At 52.7% G+C, this 22,532-nt stretch overlaps 1 protein-coding gene across 3 annotated transcripts; it reads right to left on the bottom strand.

Moving 5' to 3' along the window:
• Window positions 1–465: 465 nt before the first annotated feature.
• On the bottom strand, window positions 466–21,542 carry STMN4 (stathmin 4). 3 transcript variants are annotated; one of them, XM_045831416.1, is made up of 7 exons: window positions 21,410–21,542; window positions 7,596–7,687; window positions 6,443–6,538; window positions 5,691–5,771; window positions 5,049–5,257; window positions 3,978–4,169; window positions 466–1,048 (listed from the first exon to the last, which is right to left on the bottom strand). In XM_045831416.1, the coding sequence occupies exons 2-7, from the start codon at window positions 7,606–7,608 to the stop codon at window positions 989–991; spliced, it is 651 nt and encodes a 216-aa protein (XP_045687372.1). In that variant the 5' UTR covers window positions 7,609–7,687; window positions 21,410–21,542; the 3' UTR covers window positions 466–988. The 3 variants fall into 3 exon arrangements, with proteins under 3 accessions (XP_045687372.1, XP_045687374.1, XP_045687373.1); XM_045831418.1 differs by lacking the exon at window positions 5,691–5,771 and having other exon boundaries at window positions 5,049–5,254; XM_045831417.1 differs by lacking the exon at window positions 5,691–5,771.
• Window positions 21,543–22,532: the final 990 nt, after the last annotated feature.

The following is a 22,532-nucleotide window of genomic DNA, read 5'->3' on the forward strand; positions in this document are numbered from 1 at the left end:
CAACGACCCCTCTTTTTCACTAATACACGCTTTATTTCCTCACTTGCTTTTTGCGGCCACCTGTAACCCCACACCCCCCAAGTGAGGAGAACTTCCTTGGTCCCAGGCATCCAGGGAGCACATTAGAAAGCTGATCCACAGAAAGACAGATTGGACTTCTTTTCCCATCAGTTCAGTGCACGGATTCCCATAAGGGACAACCCACAAGGAGGAGGAGGGGAGGGACTGGGGAGGGAGGAGGGGAAGAGCAGCAACACACGTTTTGGTTATGCCAAAGGCCGGCATGGTCCAACCCACCTCGCCATCTCAGGCAGGAACTCTGACGGTCAGAGTAAGGACCAACAGGGGCCTCTGCCACCTGGTGGGTGGGAACCAAATTCATGAACATCCTCTCAATCACTCAAAGGACCGCTTCAGGAAATAAAGAACCGGAGACTTGGAGTAAATGTTTCATTGGTCGTGATGATCAAAAGATGACGGCGAACACATACACACTCAGACCTCATCCCACCCGTGCAGGGCTGAAGCAACACCTCTGGGCCCCCCACCCCCTCACTGGGCTTCTCTGGCCACACCCTGCAGCCACTGCCCCACCCAGGACTCTGTCCTTCACTCGGACTTCTGCTCCACTTTCACCTTCTCTCGACACGGTGCCTGGATGCTCACGGTCAAGAAGAGTCGAGGACTTGACCTGAGTCTGCGGTGGGCAGGGTTGCAGTGACCACGAGTCCTTCTTCATCTCTCTTTCCCCGCTTCTCTCCTCGCCCCTCTCCCACCCCATCATTGTTCCCCAGAAACAAATAGGATGGCTTCACTGGTCAATTCTTTACATGTACAAACACCAAAAGCAGAGGGAACACCCTGGCCACCCCCCTCCCCCCAATCCCCAGTGCTGCGAGGGCAGCCAGCGGCGGGTGAGGCTGCCTCAGGAACTGCGGAGCTGCTGCAGCTGTCCGGCTGTTCTGGAAACTTCTTTGGCCTCTGGGCTTTACCTAGAGGCCTCTTCCTTCAGCTCCTTGTTTTTCCGCACCTCTTCTGCGTGCTTGTCCTGGGAAGGAAGGGAGGGAAAAGGGCAGGTCACACCTGGGGGATGAAGGGAGGGACAAGAGAGCCCAAAGAATGGCCATCGCCGGAAGTGAAGAGCAGGGTCTCAAGGAGTCCTGAGAAGGGACAGAAGGTGGCAGGTGAGCCTGGCAGGAGGCAGGTGAGTGTGTCTGCTGGTGTGGCCCCAGGGGGCTTGCTGACTGGGGCCAAGCTCCCAGGGGACCCACCTCACAGTGACCCCAGTGCCCACCAGCCTCTGCGTCCCTCACCTGGCCGTCCTGGGGTTTGCAGTGAATATGCTGCTTGGCTTATACAAGGAGCCACTCAGTGTAGCTGCCAGAGGAGCAGGCAGAGCAGGCAGGCCTCACGGCAGGTGTCCCCCCGACACGCGTGCAACCTGACTGCTGCTTCGACATCCTGTCTGTCTCCTTATGGAGAGTCAGGACTCTCCTTACGAGAGTCGTCCGACCTGCCTTAGTAAGAAATGAGGGCTCTTAAAGTACAAATGAACTGAAGAATTTTTGGAAAGGTTGTCCAACCCCGAAAGGTGAGGATTCTTACAAGTGCACTACGAGAGCCCTCTTTTGCCTCACAGCATCGTCCAGCCAAATGACGGGATCTGGCTTCAAAGGCCCATCAGCTGTGTGGCCTTGACCAACTGTCTTCACTGATCAGGCCTCACTTCTCTGGTCTTTGAAGAGCGGGTGTGCATGGGAAGCTCATGTGCTTCTAGAATTCTGCATTTCGAGTGTCCACCCCTCGGACTTATCATTACAGCTCATTCATTGTGCGGAGATCCAGGTCCTCCATCGGGAGACTTCCCCACGGGCAGCGAGCGTGCCTTGTTCTTTTTTGTATCTCCCAGATCCTCCTAAGGCACCTTGGACATGCTAGGCACTCAATAAATATCGTGGCTGCCGGACCCTGGCATCATCACATCCAGATATCATCACATCCAGATACCAAGAACCAGCCCTGAGCAGGCACACAGAGGCAGTCCAGGTCCCCAGGATATACCACCTTAAACCATACATCTGTCCCTGCAGAGGTCCTAGAACTTTTCCTGGCCCTGGGGAAAGTATGGGGAGCGGTGGATCTAAGACAGTGGTCCTCAGCCTTGCTACGTGTATCACCACGACCTAGGGTGCTTGTTAAATGGCAGGTCCTCGGGCCCCATCCCTAGATAGCCTGCATGAGTAGGTCTAGGAGGGGATCCATGTATCTGTAGTGTGAAACCTGATACCACGTGACTCTGGTGCAGGTGGTCTGTGACCCACACAGGTACTGACACGCCTCGTCGAAAGTGTCCCTGGCCTGAGCCAGGGCAGAACCCACATACCCATCTCCTGCTTCATTGGTGGGCAAGGGGGAACAGAGGCCGAGACCCCAGAGGAGCGAGGCCCGCTCGAACGTCTGCTCCAACAGCTTGTTTCTTTGAGTTATACCTGACCTCCGAGCTGTTAGCCCAGGGCCTGGGCCTCCCCAGTCTCTCAGAATCTACCTCCATGCCCGGCTGAGCTCACTGGGCAGAGCCCTAGGTTTCTGGACTCCCTTTCCTTGGCCCCCAGTGTTCTCCTCTCTAACAAAAGGCCAGTAGGACAACCAGGTCCTGGCTTCCCTGAAACAAGCTGTTGAAAGAGCCTCCTGGATATGTAATCAAAGAACTGGGTTCTGGTCCCAGCTCCACGGCTTAGTGGCGGTGTGCCCTGGGCAGGTCATCTGACCTTCCTGGACATGGTTTCCTCATCGGTGCAGTAAGGGTAACACCTCCCCTTCTTACCACACGGACTGGTTGTGCAGATAGGGGTGTGAAGAATCAGAAGTTTTGGGCCCTCTTCCAAATACCGTATCATGCCCTGGACTCAATGACTTCCTCTGGGTTTGGTCTGGGAGCCCATGCCCCATCCTAACTCAATCCCAGATTTTGCCTGTGAGAGCTTGCTCCTAGCCGTCCCTCAATAGCTGGGGAGGCCTGACATTGGACAAGGTCACTTCCCTCCTATCTGGTACTTGGCAGAGGCCTAGCTGCCCCCAGAAGGATGGAGTAAAACTGTGGAGGGGCTGTGTGCATGCTGGCCAGCTGCAGGGACTAGGCGACACTCAGGTCCCCTGTCTTTCTAGTAGCTGTTGTGAAGGGGCCTGCGACTCTAGGTCGATGGGCAGGAAGGAGCGGGGACCACGCTGCTCACCATGGGACGAGGCCACCGATCGGGTCCAGGGAGTCACCGCGCAGCAGGCGGCTCCTGGAAATAAAACACAGAGCTAGAGCTCTCCCAGGGGCTGCAGGAGAAACGGGGGCAGCCTCGAGACTCAGGAAACGAGGCCAGCGTGTCCTCAGCAGAATGCGCTGTTATTCTGCTCACACGTGGGACCAACCCCAGCCTCTTGCGCTCCTCATATTTAGGTGACACCGTTTGGTTTATTGATGAAAGGCAGCGTGTTGCAAAGACCGGTGACTGCCTCGGTCCATATCAAGAGAGTGGGAAAGAATCGCGTTTCCTGCTTAAAGGGCAGCTCTGGCCACCACGCCCTTGGCTCAGAGCCAAGAACTCAAGTCAGCGTCTTTCATGGAGTCAAACTGGTCCGTTCAAGGGTGAAGCCAGGAGTGTGCAGCTGCTTGCGCGTCCCTCCTCCCTTGCACTAGGTGGGTGTCCTCCAGATGGCAAGAGGTCTAATCTCCAGGAGACAATGAGAAATTTCGACTGTGTAGCTCTGCAGCGCTCCCCCAAGGAATTCCAAAGCTCAGTGTGTGTTTCCTGCCTGTGACTTCCCAAATCATCCCTTGAAACTCTTTAAGGACCCAGCCTAACAGAAATATCCCCACTCCTGCCTGAGGCTGCTTGCTCCCTGCAACGATATACAGGCTCATCATACTTGCCGAGGGAAGGAAGAGAGCATCCCAGGAGCCTCCTTTCCGAGTCCAGACCACTTACCTTCTCTTGCAGCCGTTCCAACATGGCAGCGAGGTGGGCCTCTCGGTTCTCCTTATTGGACTCCATCTTCTGGGCCAGTTTTTCTTTAGCCATCTTGATGAAGTTGTTGTTTTCCTCAATGGCTTTTTGGATCACTTCCCGCTCGTGTTCCCGTTTCTCCGCCAGGTGCTTCAGGAGCTCAGCTTCCTGATACTAGGGATGCACAGAGGGAGAAAGAGACCCTTGAAGGTGAGCGGGCCAGGGATATTTTTATCAGCATGACTTAAAGCTCCACATCCAGGTCAGATGACTCCCCGAGCCTGGTCCTGGCCTGCTGGCAGGAAGCAGGATGTTTCCTGGATTTGCCCACTGTACCCTCAGTTCTCTGTTCCACATGCCCATCATTCATTCATTCATTCATTCATTCACTCACTCACTCATTCACTCACGAATACTAAATGACCGTATACTATGTGCCAGGCACTACTCTAGAAACTTGGGAAAGACAAAAGGCTATTAGAGGTCACACATACTTAAAGAACTTGAACCCAGACTAGCGCGTGACATTTGCCTTCAGAGGCGGAGAGGAAGTGCCGTAGGGACTCACGGGAAGAAGAGGTTATTTTCTACTTGGAAGATGAAGAAAAACTTACACAGAAATGACATCAGAGTTGGGCCACAAGAATTGATAGGAAACACAGCAGGCACGCTGGGGGGTGGGGCTGAAGTATACCACGTCGTGACCTTCCCCCTCCCAAATTAAGGAGCTCCCTCCAGTTTTTTCACTTGTCTAGTTTTTCCCTAAATCCTTAGTGTTTCTCAATGTCTTACTCTTGTCGCTGTGAATACAAGGCTACCTCTTGGGTGTCTGACGCAGTGCCTTGTCCCCCTGACCAGAGTGTAAGCTCCTGCAGACCAGGGACTTGCCCTTGGCTCCTCTCAGCGACGCCCCCTTCTCTGTCCCGCATATGGGAAGTGCTGCCTAAATATTTTTAGGTCGGTGGAGACTTGACCCCAGCTCAGAGCCACCACCTATCTTCTCGAGCTCCTCCCCCTGCTGCTGAGGTGGCGGGGAGAAAGGACAGCACTTACCTTCCTTCGCTCTTCAGCTGCTTCTAGTTTCTTCTGTATCTCTTCCAGAGACGGGTCTCTCCGCCTGGGCAGGGAGGCGTTGAACTCGGGCACCCCGTCGAAGGAAGGCGGCTTCAGGATGACTTCGAAGGACTGGCCGGAGGTGCATTTGTTCAGTTCGATGACTTCCATGTCAGAAATGACACACCAGTTCAGGTCCACCGTGTCTGCTGCAGGCAGAAGACAAGGAGCTGCTCACACTCTGAAGGCTGCGTGGGCCCCCATAAAGCATACACACACACGCACACATACGTGGGGGGCCTGGGTGCCCATGGCAAACCACTGACCGGGGTCTGGGCCTGCCTCCAGCATGGCACCTAAGTTCAAAGGGTGGGATGGGGCCAGAGGAGTTGGTGGCCACAGTGAGGTCTCAGGCTCCAAATGTAAGGTCCCAGGCTGTGTGATTTCTAACAAGGCCTGTAGGACCTGCTTTTTCTCCTGCCACCAGGCTCCTCCCGTGGTTGAGCTCTTGCTCAGGGTGTCATCTCTGGCAGCCACCATGGCGCTCACCCACTGCCCACCGCCCAGCCACTCCTCCAGTCCTCGTCCCACTACCAGTCTGATGGCTCGGCCTGCGGACGCCTCTCCCCCTCTCCCTCCTACCCTGCTCTCTTCTTTCTCTCCAGTCAGCACTGTCTTTCCGCTGGCTTTCATCTTTTCTCCTACACTGTCTCCCACACCAGCCTAAACAACAGAAAAAAACAATCTCAGGTAACCCAAACACCCCCATCTCTCATTTCCAGACCAAACCCATCCCTTCCTTTTAACCCCCAGGAAATTAAGAGGTGACCTATGCCCTGACCACCCCCCATCAGTATGTGGCCATCGGGCGCTCCAGGCCAGCATCCTGGGACACGGTGTCCTGGGAGCTGTCCGTGCGGCTATCACAGAGCCTCCTCGAGTGGCTGCAGGCGAAAGCCCTCTTCCCAGCTCTGCACTCTCTCGGGCCATTTTCTGCCCTCCCCGGAGGAGCCTTGGTGACCACGGGTTCTGTGATTTACCCCTGTCTTGCTTCCTCTCTGGTCTAGGCGTCCCCGAGGCGTAGTCTCTGCTTCCGCCCTGCATCCTCCATGGCATCATTAGTTCAATGAGTGAATGAAAGCTAAGATCTAGAACACTCTCTGCCCAGGGTCTGAGTCAGACCTCCAGCTGCGGTCCACCCCGCCAGGCCCAGCCTCACGCACGGCGCCCAGACCCTCAGAGTCAGCTGGGGCGATGTGGCGGGCTCTGGGAAAGGGCAGGTGACACGGGGAAGAGAGCTTCAGAAAGCCGGGCTGGGGTGGGGTGCTGTCCTCGAGGGTACAAGCCACAGAAACTCTCAACCCACTTCTTTCCCGACTGCGGCCCTCTCTTACCTTCATATTTATAGGAGGACTTATTGAGGGGATCGGCCAGGAAACAGGAGCAAAACAATGACACCAGTGGGAGCTCCTTCATCTTCTCTTTGTAGGCTGCGGAAACACCCAGCAGGTGGAGATGGTCACCCTCTCCTAGACTCGGAGCCGGCACCCATGGGAGTCTGCATGCCCAAGCAGCCGGGGCCCTGGGCTCTGCAGAGGCACCAGACCCTCCCCTTGGCCGGGGATCCAGTCCCCTGTGCCCCAGATGGCCCTGGTTAGGATTCCTGTGTGTGAGGCAGACCCCATCCTGTCCACCGACTAGACCCTGAGCCTTCCAGAGCTCTCAGGTGACCCCGTCTGCTCCCCGATAGGTCGTCTCCTTTACTCGTGCTGCACACAAAATGCTCTCAGGTGAAGATCGTGAGCACCAGTATCTGCAACCACCCCAGCTGCGCACCCTGGCCCAAGCTCTCTAACTCCCCATGCTTGTCCAGGATTCTCCTTTTTTTTTTTTGGCTCCAGGCAGTGTTTTCCTGGGGACCCGGAGGTAAAGAAGTAGGTAAGGCAGCTCACTCCCATCCCTCTGCTCTTGGCCCTCAGAGGGTGGCCAGGTCAGGCTGTGAGCCTTCCTTACCTTCCCAGCCTAGGGGTCAAGGCCAGAGGGGCTGCATCCACGACAGCTAGAGTGGTACCCCCACCCCTGTCTGGTCTCTCTGTGTCTGGGGGCGTTTGAAAACCAGAAGGTCACGAATCAGAGCCCACTCCCCCCTGGTGTGGCACATGCTCCGGGCACCCCTTCTGCCCCCGCCTCGGGACTACGGGCCTGGTTCTAAGCCCAGGCACGCTCAGGCTCTCTTGACTAACGCCCAGTGCGATGCCATGCCTGGGCACTCTCTTCCTCCTTTCCTTTTACAAGTTGAAAACGTAGTTGACTGCAAAGATAACACATGTGCATTATAGACAGTTTTTAAAGCACACGCAGAAGAGCCACGGGAAGCAGAGCTTGGCTGTGAACCCCATCCCCGCCCCACCATCTGGAGGTGACCTCTTTTAATCCTGGGTGCCATTCTTTCATCTTTTTTTGTGCGCACGGAAGCACCTCTGTGTGAATACAGAGACAGCCTGTGCTGAGGGGCCCCCTTCACACAATAAATAGTGTTGCACCTACCAGCGAGAGTCATGTTTTCTGGAATGTGAGAGCTGAATCTGGCCGCAAGTCACAGAGTAGGTCTGTCACCAGCTCAGGACGCTGTCACAAATCTGAGAAAAAGAGAGTGTGTTACCACTGACAGGATATTTGGCTGAGGAAGGTCTTCACTGAAGCAGGGAGGGGACTCCAGCAGGAGCCCCATCCACTCCCACCTCCGGGCCCTCTGCACACTGACTCTCCCTTTCGCAAACTCCGACCACCTTGCCCACATCACCCTGGTCAAGCTCAGTTTCCAGACACTCCTAGTGGCTTTGGAACTGGTTTTCCAGCCCCCTGAGTATGCAGAAGTGGGTTTCCCTAAACCGTAGGGATCAAGGGGTGTTCATCTGTCTCTCTGAGCCACTCGCTGGCCTGGCCCAGAGCAAAGGTTAGGGTGAGAGACAAAGCCTGAATCAGAATTATCTGGGAGACAGTCACAAAACAACTGTTGTGAATTTCTTCTTGAATCTACACAGAGCTTTCCAGGGCCCCGTTCTGATGTGGGGGAGAGAGAATCGGCCACAAGATGCCCAAACGCCTCCCCAGGCGCCCTCTCACTCCCTCCCCACAGGAAGCACCTGACTCAGCCCTCCTTGACCTCACTTAAGACAACCCCAGGGTACCAGAAGAGCACACCTCATTAAGAGACAATGTCATAAAACCGTAGTTCGTGCAGAGACGGTAAGCGGCGCGCAGGCTCACTGTGCGAGCCGAGATGGAGCTCTGTGCCCTGCGTGAGGCCTGGAGAGCCAGGTAGGGCCCCCTGGTGTCAGCAGCACACAAAGAGCCTTAAATGGTAAGTCAGAGTCGGTCGGGAGAGGGCCAGGAGGGCGTTCTGCCACGAACGGCACACACTCGAAGGGCGAAGGGCGGGGCCGAGGAAGCTTGGTCTCAGATGGTTGACGATGGACCAGAAGGTGCGAGGGAGGAGGGAGTGGTGAAACAGGAGAGGCAGGGAGGGAGCGGACAGGGGAGTGTCTGGGGACGGCAGGTGACAGGGCTCCCCTGAAGGAGACTGCTGCATGGAGTGAGAAATAACCAACAGCGGGTGGCCGTCATGGGGACCACTTGTCCCTTGGACGTTGTGATGGTTAGCTTCTGGTCAGCCAGACTGGGCTAAGGGATGCCCACGTCGCTGGTAAGCATGGTTTCTGGGCATGTCTGTGAGGATGTCAGAAAGAAATGAGCCTGTGAGTTGAGAGACGGAGTAAAGATGGACCCCACCACGGAAGGCGAGCTTCATCCAACCCCTTGAGGGCCTGCACAGAACAAAAAGATGGAGAGGAGGTGCATTTGTTCCCTCTGCTAGAGTTGGGACACCCATATCCTCCTGCCTTTGGTCATGGGAGCTCCTGGTTCTCACGCTTTCTGGCTGGACTGGATTACGTTGCCGGCTTTCCTGATCGTGGGCCTTGTTGGCCTCCATAACTGCACGCACTGGTCCCTCATAATCACTGTCTTCCTGTGCATCTGTGTCAATCCTGCTGGTTCTGTTTCTCTGAGGAGCCCTGACTGATGCAGCCCCACTCAGTGGTCGCTGTGCCAGCGGAGGGTGGCATGGGCCAACAGCTTCCCCGCCAGCACCCTCAGAAGACAAAGGACACTGAGACAGACTTAGAGCCCTTTCCCCACTGCATGAGGTGTTTTGCCTCTGGGGCCCAGGGTCTGCATGGGCCAGGGATGGGCAGGGGGCCAGTGGTGCGGTGGGCTCAGTTCCAGCTTCAGGGCTCAACCTGCGAGGAGTCAAACACAGACTCCACCTCCTCACTAGCTCTCACTCGTCACCCTACACCTCCGACCTTGCTTTCTGCACCTGAATTCCTCACTGGACGGTGCAGATTAGCGGAGAAAAGCACAGGCACTGCACCCAGCAAAATGAGGTGCGTGACAAACGTTAGTTTCCCTTCCTCGGCCTTTCCCAGCAGCGTGGTTACCCGGTGCCACGCCTGCTCCACAGTCACGGCCTCTGGTTCTCACCGCCCTGCGAGGACTGTAGCCCCCATTTGCAGATGAGGAAATGGAGGTGCAGTGGGTTTATGTGGCTGGAAAGCAAAAGAATGGAGATTTGAAGCCAGGTCAGCTGGCTGCAAAATGCACTCCTCTCACAGCGTCTCCCTGTGCCCTGCCCATCCCAGTGCAGCACAACGGGGCAGCACATCGGGAGCAGCTTGCTCGAGGTCAAGCTGCTCCCGACAGTGCCAGTGGGTCCCTGAGCAGGGAGGCAGGCCTGAGTGCCTGGACACAATGTCCTTGGCCATGGGCCTCCTCTCTACACAGTCTCTGCTCATGACCCCCCGACTGTGAAGGCAACTGGTGGAGTGAGTGAGCCCTTGCCAGGAGAGGGAGTGGCCTTGGACTTGACCCTGGGTGATGGATCAGAAGTGGGGGACCAAAGAGATGAAGTAGGTACAGAGAAGGACACTCTGAGAAAGAAGGGGGACTGAGCTGGGCTTTTTGTATAGGGGCAGGTACCCGGAGTCAGGGAGTGTGCCCCTGGGTGTGAGCTGAGAATGGGCACTAAGACCCTGCGCTTGTGAAACACATTGCAGGTCACAGGTTCTGTCACCTGCGCTATCCCAGGTGGCCTTTGCACGATGCTGGGCCAGGCTGACAAGGCAGGCATCATCAACTGCACTTTCAGTTGGAGAATCTGGGGCTCGGAGAAGGTACGGCTTAGGCTAAGGTCGCACAGCCAGCTGGAGGTAGAGCTGGTTCTAAGATCCAGGTCTTCTGACTTGTTAACCCCTCCTCGTGGGCCGTGGCGGGCCTAGGTGCTGACTGGTCATTCTTCCATGGTGCGGGGGGCTCAGGAAAAGCCAGTCTGGCCTGAGGGCATGATTTAATGATGTATGATTTAATTATATATTATATTTAATCATGTGTGTATTATAATATATATACCACGTAGGTGGTATATATATTATACCATACATATAGTTCCATATATATATATTTCTAGACCTCTATGATGCTACTGTCCTCAGAGTTTTAGGAGCAGGCAGAACCAGGTAGAGGACTCAGGGCAGAGAGGCAGAGAAGGAGACCAGGTCAGGGGACAGGAGCTCCCTGGAGATGGACAGAGGTAGGCATGGCCAAGGGGTTTGTCACTGAGAGCACTCAGTTTCACAGGGCTGGAATCTGCATAATTAAAAATGTGTGCTTGTAAAGCATCTACTCTGTGACAGATGCATTCACTTTAATTTTCATAACAACCTGGTGACAGAGGGACTGCTGTCCCCGTCTCACAGATGCGGGCGTGGAGGCTCAGGGAGGCCGTGGCGTCTCTAAGGTCGTCGGTGTAGTGGGCTGAGGCGTCCTCCAGTCACGTATAGCCTAATCCTAGCTCCGGCAACTTGTGAATGTAACTTCATTTGGAAAGAGTCTTTGCAGATTTCATTAAGTTAAGGATTTCAAGATGAGCTCATTCTTTGTTATCTGGGTGGCAGGCACCTCAATCTAATGACAAGTGTCCTTGTAAGAGACGTACAAAGGAGAGACGCCCAGGGAGAAGAGCGTGTAAAGATGGAGGCAGAGACTGGAGAGATGCTGCCATAAGCCAAGGAATGCCTGAGGCCACCAGAGGTGTTGGAGGGAGTATGACCTTGATGTTGGACTTCTGGGCACCAGAGCTGCGAGAGAATGAATGTCTATTGTTTTAAGCCACTAAGTTTGTGGCAATCTGTTCCAGCAGCCCTAGGAAACTAACACACTCAGGAAGTGACAGAGCCAGGTTCACACCCATGATCCTTCTCTCGTCTACCAGTGTTTTCACATGGTCTGGTATTCTCCTCTGTGTGCGTGTCCCTGTGGGTACATGGGACCCTTACCAATCTTTGTGCCAATAGTCATGTCATTTCTATTGTGCTCAACACCCAAAAGATGTTGCTGCCCGTGGGACATTCTGAGAGAGGATATAAGGGGGCCGTGAGGAGGACATGGCTCTTTTGAAGGGCCCAGCAGTGCAAAGGGGCCCTAAGCCATTGGCTGGTGGCAGTCGCAGCAGGGAGCCTGACTTTACCCCAGGTCACCTGCGGCGCCAGTGTTGGGTAGGGCCGGTTACACCGCCTCTCTAGCACTCAGCCTGGCTGTGAGAATTCCAGGCTGCCATGTGGGTTGCACCTGATTGAAGGCACACCACCTGGAAGATCTGGTGATGCTGACCTCTGGCCAGGAGGCCCTTCAGAATGGCTCTTAGGCCTCTGTTTCCCTCTCTTAGACACCTACCACCCAGGCCGTTCTCCTGGGCACGTCCAGTCAACCCTAGGGCCCACCAAGCAGCTGTAGTCCTATGGGCCAGGGCCTGACAAGCTTCTCACGGAGCCGTGGGATCTGTGAAATGGCTTGCAGGTCTGGGTCATGCTTTCATGCCTGTAACTCTCGAAATGCAGTGGGGCCACCAGGTCTGTCCTGGGGGCAGTTCGGGGGCTGTTGCCCAAGGGCAGACAGAACAGAATGCCAGGAATTCCAGCAGGCAAGACAGAGAGAGAAAAGAGTGGGCATGAGGCCATGAGGTCAGGCCTGTCAGTGGGAGATTCTAGGAAGGGCATCAGACATCTGAGCACCATAAAGCAAAACTCCATGCCGAGGCAAACCCCTGGCCCTCCTAGGGGCTCCTTGCTGTGTTTTCTGTTAAGGCAGAGGCTGATCCTAGGCCTTGTGTAGCCCCTGAGGAAGGCTGCAAACTGACTGGATGCACTGGATGGTAGCAGGGACCAAAGGGGCCCCCACCTGAGGGTGGATGTGTCACAATGCCTCAGGTGGTAACTACAGAACCAGAGCTCGAGCTCAGGAGGGTGGCCTCCTGTCTCCTGCCCCGTGCTCACTCCCAGGCAATTCTGATGGACACAGACAAGAGGCAGGGCCACCCTGGGCTGTCAGTTATGATCTAGCATAGCAGCTGGTGAGAGCGACTCAAGCTTTGGATGTGAAAGGTGGGAGTGTGATGGGGTTATTATGCAATTTAGTTTTGGCAGTGCTTCTAATCTTGCAATGGCTTTGGAACTTGACCATGTGATGGCCGTGTGACTGAGTTTCATGAGGGTGAGGGGGGCCCATTGGGCTGCATGCAGGGTGCACTGGGGCTGATTGCCAGAACAGGAAGGGGAGGATCAGAGATCTCCAGACCGGGGAAAGAGTTTGTGCTTTATCTTCTACTCAGTGGGAAGCCACTGACATCTTCTGAAGAAGGGGAGAGGAAATGGTGATGCCGATAACAGCCGTGACAATGGCTACCATTCCTTGAGCACCTGATTCGTACCAGGAAAACCACAGACAATATCACAGATTATTCCCTGAGGTTCTTTTGTAATGAGGAGATGGACGCTCAGGGGAGCCAAGTTCATGGCATCACATCCTCCGTGGAGTAAGGAGCAGAGCTGGGATTTTCATTCTGAAGCCTGGCTCTATCTTTAGGTTATACTACTGGTGCAAGAAGATTCATCTGGCAGCATGACCTTCAGGGAAAGATGGGGAGGGGAAGGCTAGAGGCTAAGACTGGGCGGGAATCATCGAGGACCTGCCTAGAACAAGTTAAACCCTTGACTGTTGGCAGTCCACCCAGCACTGCTTTCCTGCCTGCAAACCGATCCATACATGACCCCCAGCTCCAGCGTCTAAGGGTCTGTATGGAAAGGCAAGTCATCACACATTTCCCCCCCTGATGGACTGAACCATTAGCATGATTGGTAAAATTATTAGTGATAGCCCCACCAGGCAGAGATCCGGGGCCATCAGGAGGTAAGATGCAGAATGAGCAAGTGTTGATGGGGGGTGAGAGTGGCTGACAGCAAAGGTCTAGAATCAGGCCGCTGGCTGGAGGGGGATCTCCTGGATCCCCCAGCTTCCCCCAGCACGTCGGAATGTCCCAGCTGGAGAGACCAGGCCATCACTGGCCGGCGGTTCTCAGCAGGGGGCAGCCTCACTCCCAGGAAGTACATGGGACTTTCTGATGGTCACTAGACTGGGGGTGGTACTTGGAGGCATTTAGTGGGCAGGGGCCAGGTAGGTTCAGTTTCCTTCATTGCACGCAACAATCCCACACAACCTACGACTGTCCCTTCTGAGATCCTGATGCCCTTCTCCTGGGGACCAAAGATCCTGAGGTCACACTGAGTTGGTGGCAGAGGTAAGACAAGAGTCCAAGCTTCTGGATCACACTGTCAGGACCCTCCCCTTCGTACTGTTCCCTTCTCTCTCCCAGACCAGGATGCCAGTGAACAGCCCACACGGGGGCCGCCAGAGCCGCAATACAAAGATGGGGATGTATAAGGGACACCGTAGCAGGTAGACTCATTCACATGACCAGACATGGTGACCCACACTCGCAGGCTCTTTGTAATGCGGTCAATGACCAGCAGCTGACAGAGAAGAGCAACCAGTTCTCAGAAGCCAAACATCCATTGATTGGGTGCACGCCTGCCATTCTCAGGTGTCTCTGATGGCCCCCCCCCCACCCCCCTGCACGGCCAGAGTGAGCAAGCATTTTATTTGTCACCTCAAGAAATGCCTGGAGAATGCCATCAGGATGTGTCAATTCCCATGTGGATTGCTTTTGAGAGAGAAGAAGCTAATGCAAATCTAAGTGGTTTGAATAGAGCAGTTTCTGGCGAGGGTGTTCAGAGACTGTAAGGACTCAGCACAGAACTAGGGCATGGCAGCCGTGAGTTCTGACCTGGGCTGGGACCACACGCAGTATGGGCACGCGGCTCTTCAGGTCCGTGCCAGCACCCAGTGTGTGTAAGGGCCCCGCTGAAGTCACGTGTTTCCCTGAAATGAGCGCACAAGCCACCTAACTATCTCGGAGTCATATCATCTCGGTGCTGTAACCCTGGTTCTTTCCTGCCGATCAGAGGCCCTGATTGGCAGCCTTATTTTATTTCGGTTAAAACAAAAAAGAAGATAAATTATTTTTTTCATGAATGTGGTTTTCATTCTTTCCACAATTATCATTGAATATTTAAGTCTATGCCAAGCCCTCGGCTAGGTCCTAAACTATAACCACAGGGGTTTTTGATGATGAAACATGACACACGTCCCCTGGGTGGGAGTTTGGAGCCTCTGGAAGTTTCCCGGGCGCTCCGCGGGCCTCGGGCAGATCCCCGCTGTCACGTGGGACACGTTATAACGCGAGAGGAGTGGGCATTAGAGAGCGCAGGCCAAGGAGGGCTAGCAAGACACTCCAAGGGAAACCTGTCTAAGCAGAATAGCGTGCGATTCACTGGTTTTAGGGGCTGGTGTTTGTGTGACCACACCCCCCCCCCTCCGCAGGCTCGGCTTCGAGAGGAAGAGACGCCAGCCAGTACCTAAGAGGCTGAGCAACGCCGCTTAGGTTGTGCTGCTAGGAAATGAGGCGGTGCCACCTGTTGGCGCACACGGAGCTCTGGGGTCCGTGTTTATATCGGGAGGCAAGCCAGAGAAGGAAAACTAAGGCTGGGTGACCGACAGCACCAAATAATCCACACAGTGGTGGCACCTTCTGGGCTATTTTTACTTTGAGTCAATATATATGGAAGAAGTGACATATTAAAAGTTAAGTTCAGGGGCACTGATTCCATTCAGAGCTGCTGGATGGGGGGCGGGGCTTTGCGATCCGGGAGATGCGTGGAGTTCCCCGGGACGAGGTGGGGCGGCGGCGTTATGGGAGGGATCGGCGCGTGGAACGGGCCTGTGTATTCTTACTCTAGTCTCAACTTTAGGAGTATTTTGCAGTGTTTTCCAGTTTACCAGGCACTTCCATACGCATAGGTATGCATATATGCATTTTATATGCACTGTTTTAATAACAAGCATGTTAGCATCATATTTCAGACCATCTATGTTACAGAGAAAAGAAAAATTGCTGGCACCTTGCTACTTTTTGCTATTAGCATTTCTGTGTATTTTTCTTGTGTTTGTTGTCTGCAATCTGGGTATGTTTGTTTTATCATTTCTTTTTCCCCAAATCCTATGAAATAGATACTTTTATATCCATTCTACAGATAGTTCAGATAAGTGACTTGATTTGCCCAGAAGTCGTACAAGTAAAAAATAATGAAGACGGGATTTAAACCTAAGTCTTCTCTCAAAGGCTTGTTTCTAGTTGTTGTTGTTTCTAGTAAACTCCATGGGGCTTCCTCGAATGCAAGGCCAAGCATGAATGGAAGCGAGAGACATGGCTGCCTGGAGTATGAGGCGGAAGGGTGCAGAGCGGCTCATTTTCCCCAGATCTGCCTCTCACCTGGGGGCGCCTAGTGCTTCGAATTCTCACTGCTCAGCTCTCCCTTGAGTCAGGCACTGCCTCCGAAAGCTCCTGGTGAAATGCGCACACGCGACCTGCCAAGTGTAGTAAATTAAACCATCTCCCTATCAGCAGAGCGTGGGCAATAGAACATGTAGACATTTCCAGAAGTCAAGCTCTCTGCTCATGGATGGGAGGAGCCATGGAGGTTTCTGGCGTTTTCATTTCCCGCCCTTTTTCAGATGAGGAGACAGAGGGCCCAGGAGACCCAGGGTGTTACCCAAGACTAAGCAGGAGTAACAGCCAGGGCTAGGGCCTGCACTGGGATGCGCTAAAGGGAGACACCTTTTGCGATAATACTCTTGTTTTCTTTGTTCTCTCATTCTCCAGGGCTTTGTAAGTTTTATATCTTGTTCTATCTTTAAGTTAATGTCATTTATACTTATATTTCACTGCATTGAGAATAAAACAGTATCTAATGGTTTTCTTCATGTGACATAGTTTTTTCAGAATAATCTGGGTTTTCAGTTGTGAACTACCATTACTGATTTATTTATTGAGAAACTACTGTGAGCGCTGTGTGAGCTACTAGGAAGGAACACAATGGTGAATTTAACAGACATCTTTCCCAGCCTCAAGATATCTGACAGTTGCATGCTGCTTTATAAATGTGTCGATTACAATTAGACCATGACCCTAACTTCTAGTGTTTTCTTTGTTTATGACCATGATCAATATCCTTTTGGTACTAGAGTTCTCTAATTTGATAAAAAAATCATGGATTAAAAAATTAGCTAGACTACTCCTGGAGTAATTTATTTCTAGGAAGGACTCATGAAATGCTTGTTGAGTCCTCATGTGTCTTGTTTGGTGGCAGGAGCAGAAGACAGACAGACCTGTCCCCGTGTCAATAGTCAAGGTGTGTCTGTCCTGTCTGCAGACAGAGCCTTTCCACCTGCTTCCACATGCACTGGTCCGCCCCCAACTGCGGGGGCAAGTCTGAGACCCTACTCAGTGCCTGAAACTGCGGCTAGCACTGAACTATACACACTATGTTTTTCCCTGTACATTCAGGGGAAATGAATATACATTCAGAGGAAATGAATGTATAGGGAAAATATCACTTCTCACTTAAAGGAAGCACCTGGCGGTTTCTTTGACACGCCTGCACTGCCAGCAGCACCAACCTCGCGCTTCGGGGCCATTGCTAAGTAAAATGAGGGTGACTTGGGCAGCAGCGCTGCGGTGTCATGGCGGGCGGTCTCATGACCGAGATGGTTCTGGGTGACCTGGGGGTGGAGAATGGGTGCAGTGCGGAGACCCCGGACCTCCTGGGTGGGACAGAGCAGGACAGGGTGAGACTGCATCACGCTACTCAGAACAGCATGCCAATTAAAGTTTAAGAATTGCTTATTTCTGGAATTTTCCACTCAATATTTCCAGACTACTGCCGACCGCGGGTAACCGAAACCGTGGAAAGTGAAACTGCGGATAAGGCGCGGGGATGGCTGTACTCAGTTTGAGCCTTGCTCCCTACCTAGTCTGGATTGCTGGGTGCTGTCACCCAAACTGTCCACTGGAACTCGCTCACCCCTCTTCCCCACTGGGTCTTTCACCCTAGAGTCTGGGCTCAGAGCTTTTTTCTGGTTCACTTTCCCCGATTTGTTCTCTGAACTCCCAGGTTGCCACTGCCCTGTCATAAATTAGGCCGAGCAGCCCACACTCCTGCCTTTTCTCATCTGTTCTGTGCTCCTGCTTCCCACCACCCACCTCTGACCGCACGACCCCAAGCAGGAGGACACACAGCTGTCAGCTTTCATGGATGGAAAAGGCCAGTGAGCTTCGGTGGGGAAGATGGGGAGGGGGTACGGAGGCGGGGGTTAATGTGCCTACATCTGTCTGTCTTTCTAGTGGGACTAAAAATGCAAAGTAACCCAAAATGCTTTTTACAGTGGCAGGCAAGATTTTTTTTTGTCTTTACTCCTCCCCAAAGGAAAACTGAAAAAGTAACATTTCCCAGGCTATCACATCTCTAAATATAGCCAATTCCAACTTTATAGGCACACTAAATTGTATAAGCCGAGAGAGGGAGAGAATTTGGTTCTTACAAAAATTATAAAAGTTACATTTAAAAAGTTATAAGGCATTATAAAAATTACATTTTGCATATTTTATAATTTCCCTCTAGTTTATACCCCTCTGTCATAAAGCCTCATTTCTAACTACCCATGGCTTCAAAATTTCTAGGGATTTAATGCCTTCAAATGGGAATCTCCAGATAAGTAGAAAATAATATAAAAATATCAAAGAGGCCTAGGGAGGGAGAAGATCTTAGGGGGTTCAGGAAAAAATAAGCCTTTTTTTGGTTATGGTCTTTATTTTTTAAGTATCCAATTATTTAAAATCAAGAATATAAAAGACCTGACCTTTCTTGCCCTTTCTGTGTGGTTGGGTCGATGAAGACACTCTCCTCTCCCCCCTCCCCTCTCCTTCTTCCCCTCCTGGCCCTCGTTTCTCCCTGGGTCCTGGTTCATCCACCTTTGCTGCTCTGTTTTGAACCCTCTCAGCCGCCCCACTGCTGTCCCAGAGGGCGAATGTGGGTCAAATGGCCTGGCCGCCTGGTCAGCTGAGAGAAGGCAGCCAACCTCACTTAGCTCTTGGATTTCCTTTTTTAAGATTTTATTTATTTTAGAGAAGGGGATGGAGGGAGGGAGAGAGAGAGGGAAGAAACATTGATGTGTGACTGATACATCAATAGATCAGTTGCCTCTCACATGACCCTAATGGGGACTTGGCCCACAACCCGGGCATGTGCCCTGACTGGGAATTGAACCAGCGACCTTTGGATTTGCAGGCCGGTGCTCAATCCACTGTGCCATGCCAGCCAGGGCAGCTCTTGGATTTCTTTTATGGAGTCAAATGAAATCTAGACATTAGTCAAAAATGCAAGACACTCCCACTAACCCATCACCAATAGTGTGTCTGCTCGACAGTCCTGCAGCTCAGGACCCAGGACCTCTCTGTCTTTCATGGAGGCTTAGAACAAAGTACCTCCCTAAAGAGACATAACTTTTTCCACTTGGTTTTGCCTCTGGGCACTTATTTTGTACCTGGTCTTAGGGACACATAGGAACAAGACAGTTCTCTGTGCGAGGGGCTAAGTCTACAGCACGGGTGGACCTTGAGGACGTTATGCCAAGTGAAATAACGCAGTCACAGAAGACAACTACTGTGTGATCCCCCTCACACGACAGAGTGTGCAGTGATGGTGGCCATGCACGGGGCAGGGGTGGCTGGGGATTGTGTCAGGGGGACACAGTCTCAGTCTGGAAGACGGAAGCGCTGTGAAGATGGACGGTGCTGGTGGTCCACAGCATCGGGGGTGCGCTTGCTGCCCTGAGCCGCACGCTTAAAGGTGACTAAAATGGGACGTTTGACATTATGTGTATTTTACAAACATTAAAAATAAAAAAAATTTAAAAAGAACTTTATAGTCTAGTAAGAGTTATCCATAGGCTTACAGTCTTACAGTTAGAAAAAAGGAATTACAGGTTTCTCAGCCCAGTGTTACTTAAACCTTTTCCTTACTGGGGTCCACAGTAAAGTTCAACATCATATAGTGTGGCCCAGCATGTGCATGCCATGCCGTTGATATATACGTGTGTATATTGTATACACACATACATGTGTATACACACATATACATATGTATACATACACACATAGTCATGGATATACACATGTATGTAAAGACAGGCAGGCCCATCCATGTTTATATAATTGAAATACAAGCATAAATATATCAATATCTATATTTATAAATATACTTATAATCTTTATATTTATAAATATACTTATATTTATATGTATATGCTTATATTTATAAATATATGCTTATATTTATAAATATATACATAATTGAAAATATATAACAAAAAATGGTACAGGAAACATTATTTACTCTACTATATGGGAAGTATTCTGAATTTTTTTTACACTCTTTTATCTTATTTTATTAAAAGAAATACGAGTTACAATCCACAAATGATTTTACAATCCACTAATGGGTCTCAACCTACAGTTTGAAAAACATTAATTTAGACCAGTTTCCAACACAATGCAGAAATCTCCTCTATAGCCACCCTGCTGGTGGTCATCCCACATCTGCTTGAATGCCTTTTGTGATGGGGAACTCACTCCCTACAAAGCTCTAGGGTGGATCCATCTAGCAATTAAAGATTTTCACCCACTCCAAATCTGTCCCAGAAAGGCTCGGACCTGCTGACAGGTGCTTAGGTGCTGGTGATGACAGGTGAGCTTCAAGGAGGGGTGAAGGCATAGTTCCAGAGAGCAGGGTGGGGGTTTGGGGCGAGTGGAGGAGAGGGAGATTGGCTGGCCCTGGAGGATAGAGCAGGGTGTCTGAGAGACTCGAGGTCTGCTGATTAGACCTTTCACTTCTGCCTCCTGATTGCCTGCTCCAGCACTGTGATTATTTCCTCACCTGACAGATGATCTCACTCTCCCAGCACCCTGACTCCCTGCCTGTGGGAGGGGTTCCCTCTCCCTAGAGGGGGCCTCAGCCTCAGCAGAGACAGACTCCCCACCTCCCGTCTCCAGCTCCCGCCCTTCCTGCAGGACCCCAGCAGGCCACTCCTGCCCGTCCCTCCTGTTATTCTCTTGGTCTTGAAACACGGGGTATCCGTGCCCCGCTGTTCAGACATGGGCTGCCTGCATATTTCCGAGTCCCCGAACAGTTCTGGAGACCTGCCCTTTTTCAGGACAATGGGACTCCTCCACACCTGACTGTCTCACTGAGAGGAATTAAACAAAGACAGCACCGCCACGTGGGGGTAGCTGGCCACTGGGTGTCAAATCCCTGGGCCCTGTGTGAGAAGAGGACAGCGCCTAAACTCCAGGCGAGGGTGGTGGGCTGAGTGAGCCAGGGCCGGCAGCCGACGGCAGGGACCAGGGCGTGGCAGTGTGCGGCTTTACAGCAGCCACCCTGCCCAGGTGGGATCCGGCTGACCTCAGGGTGGGGCGGGGCAAGGAGGAGCTGGTGATCTCATTGTATCCTTAGGACCGAGAGAAAAAAGTAACTCAGTGCAGCTAGAGGAGAAAGAAATGGATGATACCAAGGGGAAGGGAGAGGAGAAAAGCTGGGCTGAGAAAGGAAATGTAAAACTCAGGACAGCTTCTAGCTTGAAAGGGGCCTGGGGGTCACAGCCAGCTCCAGGGGAGCTGGACTCTGAGCAAAACCTTTCTCCCCAGCACCAAACATTTTTATGCAGGAAAAAAGTCACCATGGGCAACTGACCCAGACAATTCCCGCCCATCCGCTCTCTCCTGAGCTCCGGCATGGAAGGAACACCCGCAGCCCACCCTCACCCCTCTGCCAAGGCCATTCTTTTCTCCTCACCCAGTTTCCCCCAGGATTCAACAAAGTTTAATTGATTGAGCGAAACCGAAAGGCAATACAATGGGTGCCAGGCCCCTTGTTGCTTCTCCTCTTTGCAGGTGCTGGTTTACTTTTTCTTTAATCTGAAAAGCCTCAAATAATTTGCATTTTATTTCTACTCACCTGCAGTCCAGTTAGAAGCGAGCTGCTCCCTTCCTCACTCCCTCAATTAGTGGTACCCTGGGCTTCTCTCCACATCAGCACCACTGCTCGGCTCTCGCCATGACATCACCTTTGAGCTCTGTGATTGGCCAACAGTGGGTTGCTTGGCAATTGGATAGTCTCCTCTGGCGGAGCAGGGATTGCCTGAGTGAGTAACTCTTAGCAGGCCAGGGAGTGGAAGATGATGTCAGACAAATAGCCTGCTTTCCATGCCGCCTGTGGAGCCGAAGGACCAGAGGGTGAGGGTGGGGATAAAGAAAGAAAGAGGGAGTGGTAGGGGAAGGTGGGGGTGAGGACACAGCTTGCAAGTAGTGAGCGAGAGAACCTGGAGAGGGGGACTGATGAATGATCTCCAGAATTCTTAGCTCTTTCAGATCTGGGGGTGGGAGAATATGGAATTTAGAGGAGAAATCAGAAATCACAGATGAATCCTAAAAATAGCTTCCCGGAGGGCTTGGTGCCTGTTTCCAGTTCTGTCAGCCAGGATGGTGGGTTTGAACAGAGACTCAGAAGGCAAGAGGGGCTGCAGGTACCCCAGACCCTGAGGCGGGGCAAGCGCAGCACAGGGGTCCCAGGAGAGCAGGGCTTCTCTCTCACCACCTCGCTGTGGTGTTGGCCACCCCTGTGCTGTGGCTACATGGTAACAGGAGCTGGTGGGTCCTTACTGCCCAGCTAGCCCACGTGGGCCCTCTGTGCCTGGTCTTCCCTATCAGGATGGAAGCTATGGGTTGGGGCTGACCTGGGGGTTTGTAAATGAGGAGGAACCCCGTGGAGAGGCAGTGGGCCATCCCAGGCGGCTCCCTCAGTTCCCTCGGGGAATGGGGGCGGGGAGCCTCTGATGTAACCTTCCCCAACTGCTCACCCGAGCCAGGCAGCTGGAGGGGGCAGGGTGAGGCAGCTGAGGGGAGACTGTGGAGAGAGCCCCCCTTCTCCAGGATGCTTCTCCCCTGGAGCCTCCCTGGGTGTGTCCTCTTTCCGGAGCTCCCAGGGCGGGAATGATGCCCCACCGCCCAGCCTGGCCTCGCTCCCTTTTTTCTGGGAGAGGGGTACATTTTTTATTGTAGTAAAATATACATAACATAAA

The sequence above is a fragment of the Phyllostomus hastatus genome, unplaced genomic scaffold, assembly GCF_019186645.2.
Source record: "Phyllostomus hastatus isolate PE091 unplaced genomic scaffold, TTU_PhHast_1.1 phas_contig_159, whole genome shotgun sequence".
Classification (NCBI taxonomy): Eukaryota; Metazoa; Chordata; class Mammalia; order Chiroptera; family Phyllostomidae; genus Phyllostomus; species Phyllostomus hastatus.